This window comes from Marmota flaviventris, chromosome 4, assembly GCF_047511675.1.
Source record: "Marmota flaviventris isolate mMarFla1 chromosome 4, mMarFla1.hap1, whole genome shotgun sequence".
Classification (NCBI taxonomy): domain Eukaryota; kingdom Metazoa; phylum Chordata; class Mammalia; order Rodentia; family Sciuridae; genus Marmota; species Marmota flaviventris.
Window position 1 is genome coordinate 56,585,647 of NC_092501.1, and position 15,924 is coordinate 56,601,570.

Sequence of the window (15,924 nt, forward strand, 5' to 3'; positions counted from 1 at the left end):
TCTATTTTGGTGCCAATATCATGCTGTTTTTGTTACTGTAGCTTTGTAGTATAGTATAAGGTCCGGTATTGTGATGCCTCCTGTTTCACCTTCTTGCTAAGGATTGCTTTGGCTGTTCTGGGTCTCTTATTTTTCCAAATGAATTTTATGATTGCTTTTTCTATTTTTATAAGAAATGATGTTGGGATTTTATTTGGAATCACATTGAATCTGTATAGCCCTTTAGGTACTATGGCCATTGTAACAATAATAATTTTGCCTATCCAAGAGCATCGGAGATCTTTCCATCTTCTAAAGTCTTCAATTTCTTTCATTAGTGTTCTGTAGTTTTCATTGTAGAGGTCTTTCACCACTTTTGTTGATTCCCAAGTTGTTTTTTTTTTTTTTTTTTTTTTTTTGAGGCTAGTGTGAATAGGGTAGTTTTTCTAATTTCTCTTTCAGAGGATTCATCACTTTTATATAGAAATGCATTTGAATTATGGATATTGATTTTATGTCCTGCTGATTTGCTGAATTTGTTTATGAATTCTAGAAGTTTTCTTGTGGAGTTTCTTCTGTCTTCTAAGTATAGAATCATGTTGTCAGCAAATAATGATAGTTTGGGTTCTTCCTTTTCTATTCATATCCCTATAATTTCTTTCATCTGTCTAATTGCTCTGGCTAAAATTTCAAGGACAATGTTGAATAGAAGTGTTGAAAGAGAACATCCCTGTCTTGTTTCAGTTTTTAGAGGGAATGCTCTCAAATTTTTTTCAGTTAGAATAATTTTGGCCTGTAGTTTAGCACAGACAGCTTTTACAATGTTGATGGATGTTCCTACAGTTCATAGTTTTTCTAGTGTTTTGAATATGAAAGGGTGCTGTATTTTGTCAAATGCTTTCTCTGCATCAATTGATATGATCATATGATCCTTATCTTTAAGTCTATTGATGTGATGAGTTATATTTTTTTGATTTCCATATGTTGAACCAAACTTGCATCCCTGGAATGAATCCCACTTGATCATGGTGCACTATTTTTTTAAATATGTTTTTGTATTTGATTTGCCAGAGTTTTATTGAGAATTTTTGCATCAATGTTCATCAGGGACATTGGTCTGAAATGTTTTTTCTTTTATATGCCTCTGCCTGGTTTTGGTATCAGGATGAAAGTAGCTTCATAGAACGAGTTTGGAAGGGTTTCTTCCTTTTATATTTCATGGAATAATTTGAGGAGTAATGGTATTCATTCTTTGTAGGTCATGTAGAACTCAGCTCTGAATGCATCTGGCCCCAAGCTTTTCTTGTTTGGAAGGCTTTTGATGGTGTCTTCTATTTCCTTGCTTGAAATTGATCTACTTAAATTGTGTATGTCCTCTCGACTCAGTTTTGGTTAATTATATGCATCTAGAAATTTGTTGGTATCTTTGAGGTTTTTCTATTTTACTGTAGTACAAGTTTTCAAAATAGTTTATAATTGTCTTCTGTATTTCAATAGTGTCTGTTGTGATATTTGTTTTTCATCACGAATTTTAGTAATTTGAGTTTTTCTCTCCTTATTTTTATTAGGGTGGCTAAGCATTTGTCAATTCTATTTATTTTTTCAAAGAACCAGCTTTTTTTTTTCTTTTACAATTTTTGGCATTGTTTCTTTAGTTTCAATTTCACTGATTTATGCCTGGATTTTAATTATTTCCTATCTTCTACTTTTGGGGTTAGTTTGTTTTTCTTTTTCTAGGGCTTTGAGATGTAATGTCAGGCCATTTATTTGTTGACTTTTTATTCTTTTAATGAATGAGATGAATGCAATGAACTTTCCTTTAGCACTGCCTTCGTAGTGTCCCAGAGATTTTGATAAGTTGTATCAGAGTTCTCATTTACCTTTAATAATTTTTTTTTATCTTCTTCCTGATGTCTTCTGTTATTCATCTATCAATCAATAGGGTATGGTTTAGTCTTCAGGTGTTGGAGTAGCTTTTATTTTTTGCTTTATCATTGATTTCTAATTTCATTTCATTAGATAGAATGCAGGGTAGTATCTCTATTTTTTTGTATTTGCTAAGACTTGCTTTGTGGCATAACATATGGTTAGTTTTGGACAAGGATCTGTGTGCTGCTGAGAAGAAAATATATGCGCTCATTGATGGATGGACTATTCTATATATGTCTGTTAAGTTCAAATTATTGATTGTATTATTGAGTTCTGTAGTTTCTTTGTTTAGTTTTCATTTGGATGACCTATCCAGTGGTGATAAAGGTGTGTTAAAGTCACCCAGAATTAATGTGTTTTGGTCTATTTGCTTCTTGTATTTGAGAAGGGTTTGTTTGACATACATAGATGCCCCATTGTTTGGGGCATAGATATTTATGATTGTTATATATTATTGATGTATGAATCCCTTAAGCAATATGAAATGTCCTTCTTTTTCCCTTTTCATTAGCTTTGGTTTAAAGACCACTTTATCTGATATGAGGATGGAAACCCCTGCTTGTTTACATGGTCCATGTTAGTGGTACATTTTTTCCTTTCCTTCCACCTTCAGTCTGTGGATGTCTTCCTGTGAGATGAGTCTCTTGAAAGCAATGTATTGGCGGGTATTTTTTAATCCAATCTGCCAGTCTATATCTTTTAATTGATGAAATTCAGGGTAATTATTGAATATGATTTGTATTCCAGAACATTTTGGTTTATTTTTGGTTTTTAACCTGACTTGGTGTTTCTCCTTTGATTGGCCTTTCCTTTAGTGGAGTCTCTCCCTTTGGTGATTTTCATTGTTGTTTTTCATTTCCTCCTCCTGGAATATTTTGCTGAGGATGCTCTGTAGTGTGGGCTTTCTTGCTGTAAATTCTTTTAACTTTGGTTTTCATAAAAGGTTTTTATTTTGTCATCAAATCTGAAGCTTAATTTTTCTGGATATAAGATTCTTGGTTTTCTTTCATAGTTTGGTATATGTTCTTCCAGGATCTCCTGGATTTGAGGGTCTGGGTTGAACAATCTGCTGAGATAAGAACTGGTCTCTTTCTATATGTGATCTGATTCTTCTCTCTTGCAGCCTTTAAGATTCTATCCTTATTCTGTATGCCAGGCATTTCATTATAATGTGCCTTGGTGTATATCTGTTGTAATTTTGTATATTTGGTGTCATTTAATGTTTATCTTCTTTTATGAGATGTCTGCCCAAATATTTTGCTTATTTGTTAAATTAAGTTTATTTATTTATTATTATTTAGTTTTTAAAATTCTTTGTAAATCTTGGATCACAGTATTTTATCATGTGTATGTTTTGAAAATACTATCTTTAGTGTGTGATTTCTTTTTCATTATCTTAGTAGTGTCTTGCAAAGAAAATATTTTATGAAGCACAACTTATTTTTTCCATTGATTATGTTTATATGTTGTAGTTAAAGATTCATTGTCATGCAAAAGTTACCTACATTTTCTCCTATATAACCATAGAGAAGACTAATAGTTTTATATTTTAAATGTAGGCCAATGATTCAACATGTGATTTTTTCTTTATATGTTTTGCCTGGAATAGAGCTGTACCTGAAAAATTGGTAACTGCTAAATTAAAGCATGTAGTCTGGCATATAGTCTAAGAATAATTTCCCAAATTGGAAAGCATGACTTTTACAAATTTAAAGTAAATGTGTGTCAGAAATTCATATTGAGAGTCACTAAGATTATCAGCCTTGTTTAAAAAGAATTGGATAAAAAATGTTTCAATAAAATTTGTCATTTAGAAACAAACCTGGTCAATGTCCCACAGAACAATAAAACTGTTAACCTTTAGGTTTATCTTTAATAGAGAAATAATTTCCATTTCTACCAATAAAATTTTATTTAAGTTACTATGTGAGAAGAATCATTTATATGGCTCTAAGTTTTCAAAAGGAAGTGAGCATCTATCCCTACAGAGTTGTAAAATATACTCATCAACAGTAATAGCAAGTGGAACAAAGGTGCACAGTCCTGGGAGTTAAGTATTTGCCAGTCAAGCCTGATTTTCAGTGTCTACCCTGCAGGACACAGAAAGGACAAGCCATAGTCAATTTTGCTTATTTCTAAGCTTTTGATAAGTTTCTTAATAACTTTACATAGAAAGCTATTGTAAGAGCCCACTTAAGATTTACTGAAAGAAATATGAAGGTGTCAGTGACTCTTTCTTATTTTTTATTTCTATAGAATTGTATGTGCATAAGTACTGTAGAGTTACTATAAGTGCTAGTTGATAACTAGTTTGAGAATAGCAATCTTAAGACTGTATTTATTAATAAAAATCTTAAAAGATTTTTTTTTAATTGTTAGAGGTAAAGGGAAGCTTGAGTTGTCCAAAAGCTCAGTAAAGAATAAACAGCTTGGAGTACGGAGAAACTGGGCAAAATTTTGTGTAAAGTCTAACAAAACATTATTGAATAATAAAATGACTGTAATTTTTATAAGCAAATGCAATGGGCTCATCTCTAGGTAAGTGCAGAGCAAATACATACAACCAGGAGATAAATAAGTAAAGACAGGTTTGTAATTTGCAGAAAGTAACACCAGACACAGTACTCAAAGCAGTGTTCATAACAGACAGAAAGCAAGGGGCTCTTATTGGGACAATTTATACATATTCATATAGTAAATATTCTATCACTATAGAGTAGGCACATTCCTGAGCATGCTCAATTTGAGGTCCTATTGTATTGGCACCCCCTTTATCCACAAAAAAGTCTTAACTGGGCTTCTCCAGAAATCTTCACCATGGCTGATTTTAGGACTGTCAGAAAAATAGTCTCTACAAAAGAGTTCAATGTAGATAAACTTCCAGTTTTCATGTTGCCCTGTTTTAGTTGGCCACTGGCCAGGAAGAAATCAGCACTCCAGGTGCTGGATATCCCCTTACTAGTTTTTTACAAATATATATCCAGTATAGTAGTTTGTAGAAATGTGTAAACAAGGTCTCTGGCCTTGAGCTGGGGCTTCACACAGATGTCTACATTTTTAAGATAAGAGAAGTTACTAATTGGGCTCCATGGTAACAGCTAGCAGGGGGAGGGAAAAAAGGGGAGAAGAAGCTCTCCCCTTCTCAGGTGTTGTCCTTGAAGGGTTAACTTGCTCAAAATAGTTAAAGAAAAGTTGCTTTTATGTGAACTTCTGCAGAATGTGAACTTCTGAGTCCCTCCCCTTACATGCTGGGTATAAAACTCTGAAACTCCCTGAACTCGGGGTTCAGGAGATTGATTGATTACAGCAAAAGCTGTGCCCTCTGAACCTGGCTGCAGCCAAATAAAACTGTTTCCTGCTAGCTTCAATGCCTTGACTCGTCTGTCCCTACAACACTATATCACAAGTTCTTAAAAAAACAAACAAAAGCCAGTCGCGGTGGCACACACCTATAATCCCAGTGGCTTTGGAGGCTGAGACAGAAGGATATAATTTCAAAGCCTGCCTTAGCAAAAGCTAGGCCCTAAGCAACTCACTGAGACCATGTCTTTAAATCTTTAAATAAGAAACAAAGTAGGGCTGGAGATGTGGTTCAGTGGTTGAGGGCCCCTGAGTTCATTCCCCAGTAACCAAGGGGATTTAAAAAAAAAAAGAAAGAAAAGGCAGATTCTAACATCTCCAGACAGAGGATTTTAGTAGTATAATGAGCTAACTAAACTCTAGATCACTTAAAAATAATAAGTCAGAGTTACTCAGCAATTTTGTAAGATTTTTTTTGCGGATTATTTGTAAGTTTCTCAAGAGCCTTAGCCTAAATAAACAATAAGAAAAACAATGACCCATTTATTAACTGTTTTTTTAAGTTCTTCATATATTCTTGCTATTAATCCCCTATAGGAGGAATACCTGGCCAAGATTTTCTTCCATTCTGTAGGCTTTCTCATCATACCCTTAATCTCATCACATACCTTAACTTCCTTTGCTGTTTAGAAGATATTTAGTTTGATTGTATCCCACTTATTGATTCTTGGATTTATTTCTTGGGCTTTGAGGTCTTGTTAAGGAAGTTAGTGTCAACACCTAGACAATGAAGTGTTATCCCTATGTTTTCTTCTAGAAATCATAAAATTTCTGGTGTAATTTCTAAGTCTTTGATCCATTTTCATTTGAGTTTTGTGCAAGGTGAAAAAATGATCAATATATCTCTAGCAGCCAGGGAAGTACAAATCAAAACTACACTAAGATTTCATCTTACTTCAGTCAGAATTGCAGTAATTAAGAATACAAACAATAATAAATGCTGGTGAGATTGTAGAGAAAAGGGTAAATTTGTATTTGTTCGTGGGGACTGAAGACTAGTACAACTACTCTAAAAAGCAGTATGGATATTCCTCAAAAAACTATGGATGGAACCACCAATGACCCAGCTATCCCACTTCTTTTTATTTTCCCCCAAAATCTAAAATTGGCATATTATAGTGATACTGCCACATCAAAGTTTACAGCAGCACAATTCAGAATAGCTAAATTATAAAATCAACCTAGGTGCCCCTCAATAGATGAATGTATTAACAAATTGTGATATGTGCATATATACATATGTGTGTGTGAATATATATATATATATATATATATATATATATATATATATATATATATATAATTATATGATGGAGTTCTGCTCAGCCATGAAAATAAATGAAATTATGGTATTTGCAAGTAAATGGATAGAAATCAGAATATCATGCTAAGTAAAATAAGCCAGACTCAGAAACTAAAAGGTCAAATATTTTCTCTCATATGATAGAATAAAATAAATGAAAGGGGAAGGGAAGAATAGTATAACGTAAAAATAAAGGGAAGTTCAATAATGCAGAAGAAGGAGATCAAGAGTCAGAGGAGAGGGATGGGTAAAGAGAGGCAATGAAGAATGCATTATTTAAAAAGTTACGTGCATGTATAAATATACCACAGCGAACTTCACATTTATCCATAGGTAGAAAGAAGCAATCAAATATAAATAAATAGACTTGTGGAAAGAAATCAAGTAGAGTAGAAGCAGGAGAATGGGAGAAGTATGGAAAAAGGAGAGGATCATGAACCAAAATCAAATTCTGTGCATGTATGAGTTTGTGGGAGTGAACTCAACTACAATGTATAATTATAAATTTCTAATAAAAAAGAAGAACATTGAACAATTACCAAAAAACAAGCCAGTCAACCAACCAAAAACAAAACAAAAAAAACCTTTGAAGGCAAGCTAAGCCATTTAATGTGGCAGCAGCTTTTTCCCTATAATTAAAGGTGCTTTCCCCTAAAAGTGCCTGCCTAGCAGATAAACATGTTGATTATCGTATTTTGAGACAGATAAAAATAAATTTTAAAAAATTGTCATAAAAAGATTTCCTTTGAAATAAAAACAGTACTTTCTGGTTACTTGGTTGTAAATCCTTTGTATATAGGGACTGGGCTTTATTTTCTTTTATATTATCTACTTGTTTAAACATATAGTAAGATTTAAATTGAGGAAAGGAGACACAGTAAAGAATTTGGAATAAAGAAAATGGATGAGGAATTTCACAGTATTGTACATTTAGCTATACAGGCTTATTATTCTCCAAATATAACTTGCTAAAAATCTTTCTGTGAGATATTAATTAATTTGGAAACCAATCATTATGATCTAATTCTTGCCAAACAAAAATTTTGACCATCATTAAGTAGATACATAAACAACAATTAACTTACACAGTGATGCATTTCATTTGCTTTTTAGTATTATTTGTTTGGGGAAAATGGGAAAGACAAATATGGTATTTTAGTTTTTGTTTGTTAAACATTTGTGTAGTTGTCTGTGTAATGGATTTTAACATCTATAGATCTATATATGCAAAAATGGAAATTTGTTTTCTTATAATTAAACTTAACTTACTCTCTGAGCTTACATACACTGGTTGCTAAGCTTAATCTTTCTAATTTAGGAAGTTCACTTTATTTTAGATTATAACTCAGTCTCATTAGGAAAAAAATTCAACATCCTTTTTTCTATTATTCTTCTCTTCAGAATTTTTGTTACATGTATCAAGCTACCATGGGAGGAACCTAGTGATAGTGTATGACATATTACCCAGAAGATAGACTACAGCAGAAACTCTTTTCCCCTTCAGGCTTTGCCATTGGTATTTTCAAAGTCCACCTTCAGAAATTCAAAGGAAGAAACTTTTTACCTCTCAACACATTCTGGCTTTTAAAAATAAAATGCCCTTATACTTTCAATATATTCTCTGGGATAGAGATTTATAATATTCTACTTTGGATGTCAAATGCCAATAAATCAGTTTTTGGTTCTCTTTTCATTTTGTTTTCTGCCTTCTTTGGGGGCAATTAAACTGACCTTCAAATTCTGACTTTAATTAAGAAAAAAAGTATAGAATTTATTTAAAAACTGCATTTCAAAATGTTGTACTACACTTAACTGCAGTGATAGAAGGTGGAGTTAACAAGAGAAGTTTGCAAAAAATGAAGAATCTTACAGCAAAAATCCATTCTTTTATTGCCCTGTGTATTAATGTTTCCAGCATAATAGAAGGCACCTTTTGTATCTCAGGATGGCTATAAGATGATTGATGGAAATTGCTAGTAATTCAGCAATTCTTTGCTCTTAAAATAATGCACTTCAGCATTTGCACTAACCCCTGGACATTCCCCTCTCCCCTCAAATCAAATCTTAAACTATACTCTGAAGCTGTTAAGACATAGCTTCCTTATATATCACTTCTGTAAAGCATGACATCCTACAGTTAAGAAAAAATTAAATAGAGGTAGAATTCCCAACAATGTTTGCTTTGTCTAATTCATTCTATCAGCAAAGTTTTAGTTGAGGGATACAACTATGGAAAATTTTATATAGGTATTTCATATTTTTTTCTTTCCTAGTAGTTCATGAGCTATATGGTTAGGCATAAAAACTCAAGTCAGTTATAATGTCCTATTAGCTACTGGTATTCACCAAAATACAGATAACACAATAATCAATTTCAAGAACTCAGGTTAATGTTTAGCTATTATGCATATGTGGGAGGTACCCAACATTTTTATTTTCTTTTTCTGGCACTCTATGTTTAGAATTTCATGCAAATAGATGTTTCTAGGATTCTGAGAAACAGTTGGGTAATGGCAACGTGTCACAAAAGTGGAAATTTTTCAATTTTTTCTTAATATTTTTTGTGCTATATTTAATTGTAGTAATTCCAGAGATTATTTAATCACCATTTCTAACATTTTGATTATAGCTGCTTCAGCTTAAGTCGTTAGGTGTTTCTTGCCACTTATTTCACTATCATTTTTTTCATATTGTATATGTTCATGAAGAACTTTTGTTTCCATATCTAATCTTAACTCTATGATTATTCAACATGATTAATACTGTGACCTCTGAGTGCATTGCTCAGTTGCAAACAGTAACCACACAACCTTCTATAAGTCTAAATAAAAAGGAGCTAGATGATTATTATGCCTTTTCCACTTATGCCTTAGTTTCATAGGAAATATGATGGTGATGATTCACATGTGATTTTTATCAAGATGGGACAATGCTCAGATTTATTGTAAGCCTTAATGATACATTCATAACTGAATGCTACTAATTAGGTTAAAATCCTACCTAGTGCATTTATAGTGAATGTTTTCAGTGTTTAACATAAATTTTTATGTAAATAATCTGAATGTCCTTGATACAGATAAAACTGGCTGAATTTCAGGCCACAGAAAAGTGCCCATCTATGTCAATAACTTGTTATTTAGTATTAAGACAAAATAACTTACTATTTGCATCTTATAATAGAGCTTCACTCATTCATTTATTCAACAAACATTTTTGTTAGTATAACAATTATTAAGTCTTATAATCAGTAATAAATAACAAACCTCAAGGAATAAGATAATATTCCTGTCCTTGGAAATAGTTCGCAGTCTACTAGAAGATGATTTTATAAGTATATCATGAAAACACTGGAAGGAACTCTAATGTAAGCAAATAAACCCTTTCCTAGGAATCCCAATCAGTATGGAACCAGGTGGTATTGTAGGAGGTCAGCACAGATTTCCCAAGAAAGGAACATTGTGAGCAATATCTAAAAACAATAGTAAGAGGTGAGCAAGCCAAATATAGGTACTAGGCAGTCTAGGTCAAGGTTCTAATATTACCGTAGGCCAGAGTCATGGCAGAATAAAGAGGATTTTGGAAAATATAAAATACACGATACTGAAGTATAAGAGACCTACATAGGACTGATATGAGACAGATTTAAAACATCACCAGGGACCATACTCTATGGTAGTTTTATTTTATTCTCTGTATGTAACGAAGTAAGTGTTACTCTATAAGGAAATTGGATTATGATTGATTACCCTTGTAGCTAATTCAACAGATAGTTAACACAAACATCATACACAATTACCAGAAAGGGGTGGTAGAAGAAGGAGACTCTCTAGAGAGAGTTCATGTTTATGTTCTGGTATACTGAGATCTTTTTGTTGTAATTGTTTTCTGTGTGCTATTAAGTAATAGAATTTTTAAACATGTTGAATAGGGATTCATGTGAAAAGACCAGAAGTCAAAATACTAAATTTAAATTTCTTATACCATTGTCCATTACTGTTGATATTGTACTTATTTCCTAGTCTCCTCTCATTACTTTTATTTGGAAGTATTTTCATTTTAAAGAGAAAAAGACTCTTTTACTACAGTAATAATTTCCCACTGCCTCATGGCTTAATCATGCCAAGAGGGAAAGAGAAGAATATGCACATTTTCGAAGTATACATATTTTTCTGAGATTCATTTGCTTCAAATAAATCAATCTCTTAAAACTGTGTGTTTGTATGTTCACAGACTTGTGAGATTATTGGTTCACAACATTGATATTATTTTTTTACATTTTTCATTATATACTAATTTATAACGTTTCTGGAATTATGTTAAACCTCATAGTAAGTCAGTAAACAAATAAATGGAACTCCATGGTTTTTATTTTTATACATATTTAATAAAGGTGACAATTTTGAAGAGTTTTATAATATATATACTATTGTTTCAAGAATTTAGCATCTCATCATTTACAGGTTATTTTCATTTTAATCAACAAATTGTTCTTAATTTTTACCTACATGTCATTCAAATCTTAAATATCCTCTGCTGGAACTAGAATCTAAAACAGTATGTAATCAATAAAAAATGTTTCTTAAAATGTAATTTTGTTATATTTCACTAATTTTGTGTTAAAGGGTAAAGAAATATAAACAAAATATCTTTATTGTTTTCTTTATTATTAATGCTCACTGCCTTCAGTGTGCAGTGTATCTGCTACATTTGTGTGATTTTAAAAGGTGTACACACGACTAATTTGATTTCTCTTCTTATAGAAAGCCATATCCTGGAAGATGTCAACAAGTGTATCATAGCCTTAAGAGACCAGGATGCAGATAATTTAGACCGTGCTGCAGGAGCTATCAGAGGAAGGGCAGCAAGAGTTGCTCACATTGTCACAGGTGAAATGGACAGTTATGAACCTGGGGCTTACACTGAAGGTGTTATGAGAAATGTTAACTTCCTTACAAGTACTGGTAAGTCTACATTCCCAGGAACAATTGTACTGTTCTTGTTGTTTGAATTTGTTTGACATTCCAATATTCATACATATGGAAAAAGAGTCTCATTCTGTCTTACTTGATCCAACATACAATAGAATTACTATATTATCTGATTTGTGCTTAAGACTCATGGTTATGTGATTTGAAATTTATCCTGGTGAAATAAATATCTTCACTAAGGAGAAAAGGTCTTTTATAGTTATATATGTTATATAAATTATCCAAAGACCTTAGCCACTTATGAATGTTTATTAATGTCAGAGCTGTTAGATATATAAATAGGACAGTATATTATCAAGTATGCAATGGTCTCTGGACCCTCTTTTTGCTGTGTCATTTATACTTCCAGGTTTTTTATTACATTATTATACAACAAGTTTGTCATGTATTTCCAGAGAAGTGTTCTCTACCTTCATCTGTGGTTGTTTCTGAAATGCCATTTTCTTCTTGCATGTAATGTTCTTTGATTGCTTAAAATAATATGTCACTAGGATTTTGTTTGAGTTGAAGCACCTGTTACTATTTTCTAAAATCAGTGAGCAAATGCTTTGATTCACTTGTTAAAATGGCATCCTTCTTTTTAACATTATGGTGAACATTTCTCCAATAAACTTATAGAAGTATGGATTCATACATAACAAGGGCAATCAACTACTTTTATGAGTCATCCTGGCAAAATTATTTCCTCTGAGAACCATTTTTGAGCTTGTATAATACTCAGGTAGAATTATTTTGTTATTGCCTTTTAACTTAGAGTGATGGTGAATCTGTGATTCTTAAAATATTTAAAGTTCTCTACTTAAATCATCCATCCTAAAAAATCATTATTTACATTATGTATAGGGCATATTAAATTTGAAATTGTATGTACATTGTTTAGTTAAAAGGGGTAGAAGGGACAAGAATGGATTGTTTTTTTCAAAAAATTATTTGCCTTTTTATTATAACGTGTTCTTTGTGATGAATTAATAAAGAGAAACATACCAATAGTTAAATAACCTTCACTAGATACTGGTTCTGAAGAGCTATGCTAGAAGAAAAACTTAGCAAGATTTGTAAAGAATCAATGATTAGTTTTCCTAGTATGTTGAAACATAAAATCTTTGATGAATCTTGGCACAGAGTTTTTTCAGTCTTTAAAATTATTTCAAAAACACTGAAAATGGGCTAAGGAAAGATGGAAGAGGTATACTTACAACCCTTGATATTAAACTTATATTTCTATATGCCCTTCTCAAAGTTACTTGTGTCACAAATAGGTCACATAGTGCTTGGCTTTTCAATTAGGTGTGGTAATATATTTACTTGCTTAAGAAGTTGATTGTGTTATGATCATTCAATATCTCTTCACTTTATTAGATCTTAGTGGTCCTTTCTTGTTGGTTGATACCAAGTACAGAGTTGCCTGTGTCCCTGATTTATTTATTTTTTCTTCTGCCTTTCAAGAATAAAATTGTAAGTGAAAGAAAAATGTAACAGTGATTCTTTCTTCAGCCAAGTGATAATTTTCTGTAGAGAATTGAATAGGCAAATTCTACCAGAATTACTATATTTTGCTTAAGTTTTATAACCATATTAGCAATATCTTGTAATCATGCTCTTTTTGATGATAATTTCTTCATAAATTGCCAACTGTACAATTTTATACTCCATTAGAAAGAGTTCGTATCCATCACATGCACAAAAAGAAGCAAATGTGAAATTCTGAATTGTTCAGAATGTGAAGTGTATTACGTACGAGAACATTGTTCACAATCTGAAATCAGAGAAAACAGAAGTTGTCTACCATTAAACTACAAGTTTGTTAATGCCTTGATGATTTCTAATGACTAAATCAGATATCTAACCAATATGGCTACATTATCACAACCAGGAGAGAAAAAAGTCCATTTGCCTCTAATTAGCTGTATGTATTAGTTAAAATTTTCCAGGTATATTATGTCCTATCTCCCAAATAAAATAGATGCAGAATAATCCTGGGTTACTCTTTAAAAAACAAATCTTATTATTAATGTAACAGTATAGTTTATGACTTCTCAATTTTGTCATTCTAGCTTTTCAGATAAATTTTTGGTGTGTCTTTGAAGAAAGCTTCTGAGTCTAAAGTATGTCTAATTCAAACTTCTCTCCAAACAGCTTTCCTTGAAATTTATCAAAAGCATGCCTCACTGAAGGGAATTCTGAAGAATACATTTGATGAAAAAAAATCTAATTAGATCAGTTTGATCTTAACTAAAGCTGAAAAATATGAGAATTCTCTCTCCCACTGAGATATTATCTATGAAAATACTTCCTACTATTCTATGCTGCACCATTAACTAAATGGGAGATGTTCATCTTTGTTAACTTTTGCTTCTTATCTTGAACTTATTATTTATAAATAATTGTCAAATTACATAATTGGAAATGTCATGTTTTGAGTTATGAAACTTTAATAGTTCCTATTTGAGCAAGAAGAACGGCTATTTATGTGGCCTGTTTTTGGTACTCTTTCTTTCATATAGTTCTCAGTACTTAAACTAGCTCCCTGAAAATAGCTTAATAAGATGCTCTTGTGAGTTGGTTTTTTCCTGAGACTTTCTAGTCTTTGCAATATTTGCCTTCAAGTATTGTCATCAATGATAAAACCTAAGCCATACTTATCTAAATCACCAAGTGTTTTGAAATATGGCAGCTTTGATTTCAATCAGACATTGTGGCTCATTAGCACATTTTCAAGAATTGATTTGCTTCCTAATGTTTTCTCAGCATTAGGAAGCAAGGTTGCTTTGTTGCATTTCAGGAATTGACATTGTTCACACACACTAGAAGTTGGTTTAAAATGAAATATAGTCAACATCTGGAGTACTGCACTTTAGTCAGAGTCATAATACAGTAATCTCCATGTGAAATTCTTGATTCTATCCCATTCTTCCCTGTCACTAAGCTCCTCCACCTGTCAAGAATTCCTGATGGGGGAGAAAATATATTGGCTTTTTTGTTAAACAGCAAACCTTCTGAATTGCAATGTGAAGGCTTATTTGAGTTTCTTCATATAAGGTTTGGGGAAAACTAATGCCGGAATGGACTGACATAGTATATTTTTGAGTGATTTATAGACTCTGTCAAATTCAGAAATTAGCAGACCCCAAAGCATCTGTTGCAAATATCTAAACTGCACCTGTTTTTACTGCCAGCCAGGTTCACTGACCAAAACAGAAGCACCTACATGCATCTGACCATGAAATCTTGATGGCATTCACTGTTGGCAACTGGTAGTTATGGGAACTAAAGACTCATTCATCAAGTACCAGATAAGGCCCAAACTGCAAAATTTACACCCAGAATTACCTCCTAGAGTAGAGAAGAATCATATAATTACATTTCTCCCCTTCAAAGGCAAATGAGACAGTTGAAAATATATTCAGGCCTATTTCTGAAATGTTGTCTTTTTTTCTTCAAACTGGTTTCTAAGGTGTATAGACTTGATTAAGTTAATGATTAAATTAATAGGTGTGATTTCATTGATAGTTTTTTAAAAAAAACATGCTACTTTTGTTACATCTCTATCCTACAACCTTAAATAGTCATAGATTTAAAAATGAAGGCTTTTGATCTACCATCCAGCAATATTTGAAATTAATCTATTTACTAAATGTAACTCAAGTAATTTGTATGTATCCAGTAGAGTTTTGACTGACATAAATTTTACATAATTGGCTGGAGCTTAGTGTTGTCCTTGCTTTTGTTGAGCCTGGGCCATAGTTTCCACAATGCCATAATCTCCTCTGCTCTCTCTCTTTATATACCCAGTCTACTTTGCTCACTTAATTTATCTTCCTGCAATTCACCCCAAATTTCATTTCCAACATTTTTCCTAGTATTATCCAAAATATATATTCTATTCTAGCTAAGTTGATACTTTCACAATCATGTGTATATGCCAGAATTGTTGCTGCCTTTAGGTCTTCTCCATGCCATCCCTCATTTTGATATCCCTATCCATTGTTTCTCACATCAAATTATATCCATCTTTCAACAAACACTTATATCTTGTCTTCTAGAAACCTTTCTGCACTCCCTTTAGCTTAGTAAATTCTTTATATTCTGAGGTGTTGTGGTTGTTAAGGAATGTGCCTTTCAGTTACAGTCTTCCAGATAATTACTTGCTGTCCATGAACTTTTTAAATGTGCTTATAATTTCTACATATGCTATTTCTTTTCAGAACAGAATGTAAGCTGCAGGAGAAAAATATATACCTATGTTTTCTCTTGGCATTTCTGCAAGAGCCTATCTTTTTTCTTGTATTACATTAAAAAATAATAATAATAAAAACAAAACTTCTCAAATAGGTCCCCTATGGTTTTGCTACATCTTTTCCCAAG

The 15,924-nt window shown here is 32.2% G+C and overlaps 1 protein-coding gene across 4 annotated transcripts in view; it reads left to right on the forward strand.

The window, feature by feature from the left end:
* The window catches only part of Ctnna3 (catenin alpha 3), a 1,728,170-nt gene that overhangs the window by 1,288,535 nt on the left and 423,711 nt on the right, over positions 1-15,924 (forward strand). For all 4 annotated transcript variants that reach the window (XM_027931212.2, XM_027931213.2, XM_071611230.1 and 1 more), the window contains one exon: positions 11,332-11,532. In XM_027931212.2, coding sequence (XP_027787013.2) covers positions 11,332-11,532 — 201 coding nt within the window. The remainder of the gene's footprint in view (positions 1-11,331; positions 11,533-15,924) is intronic.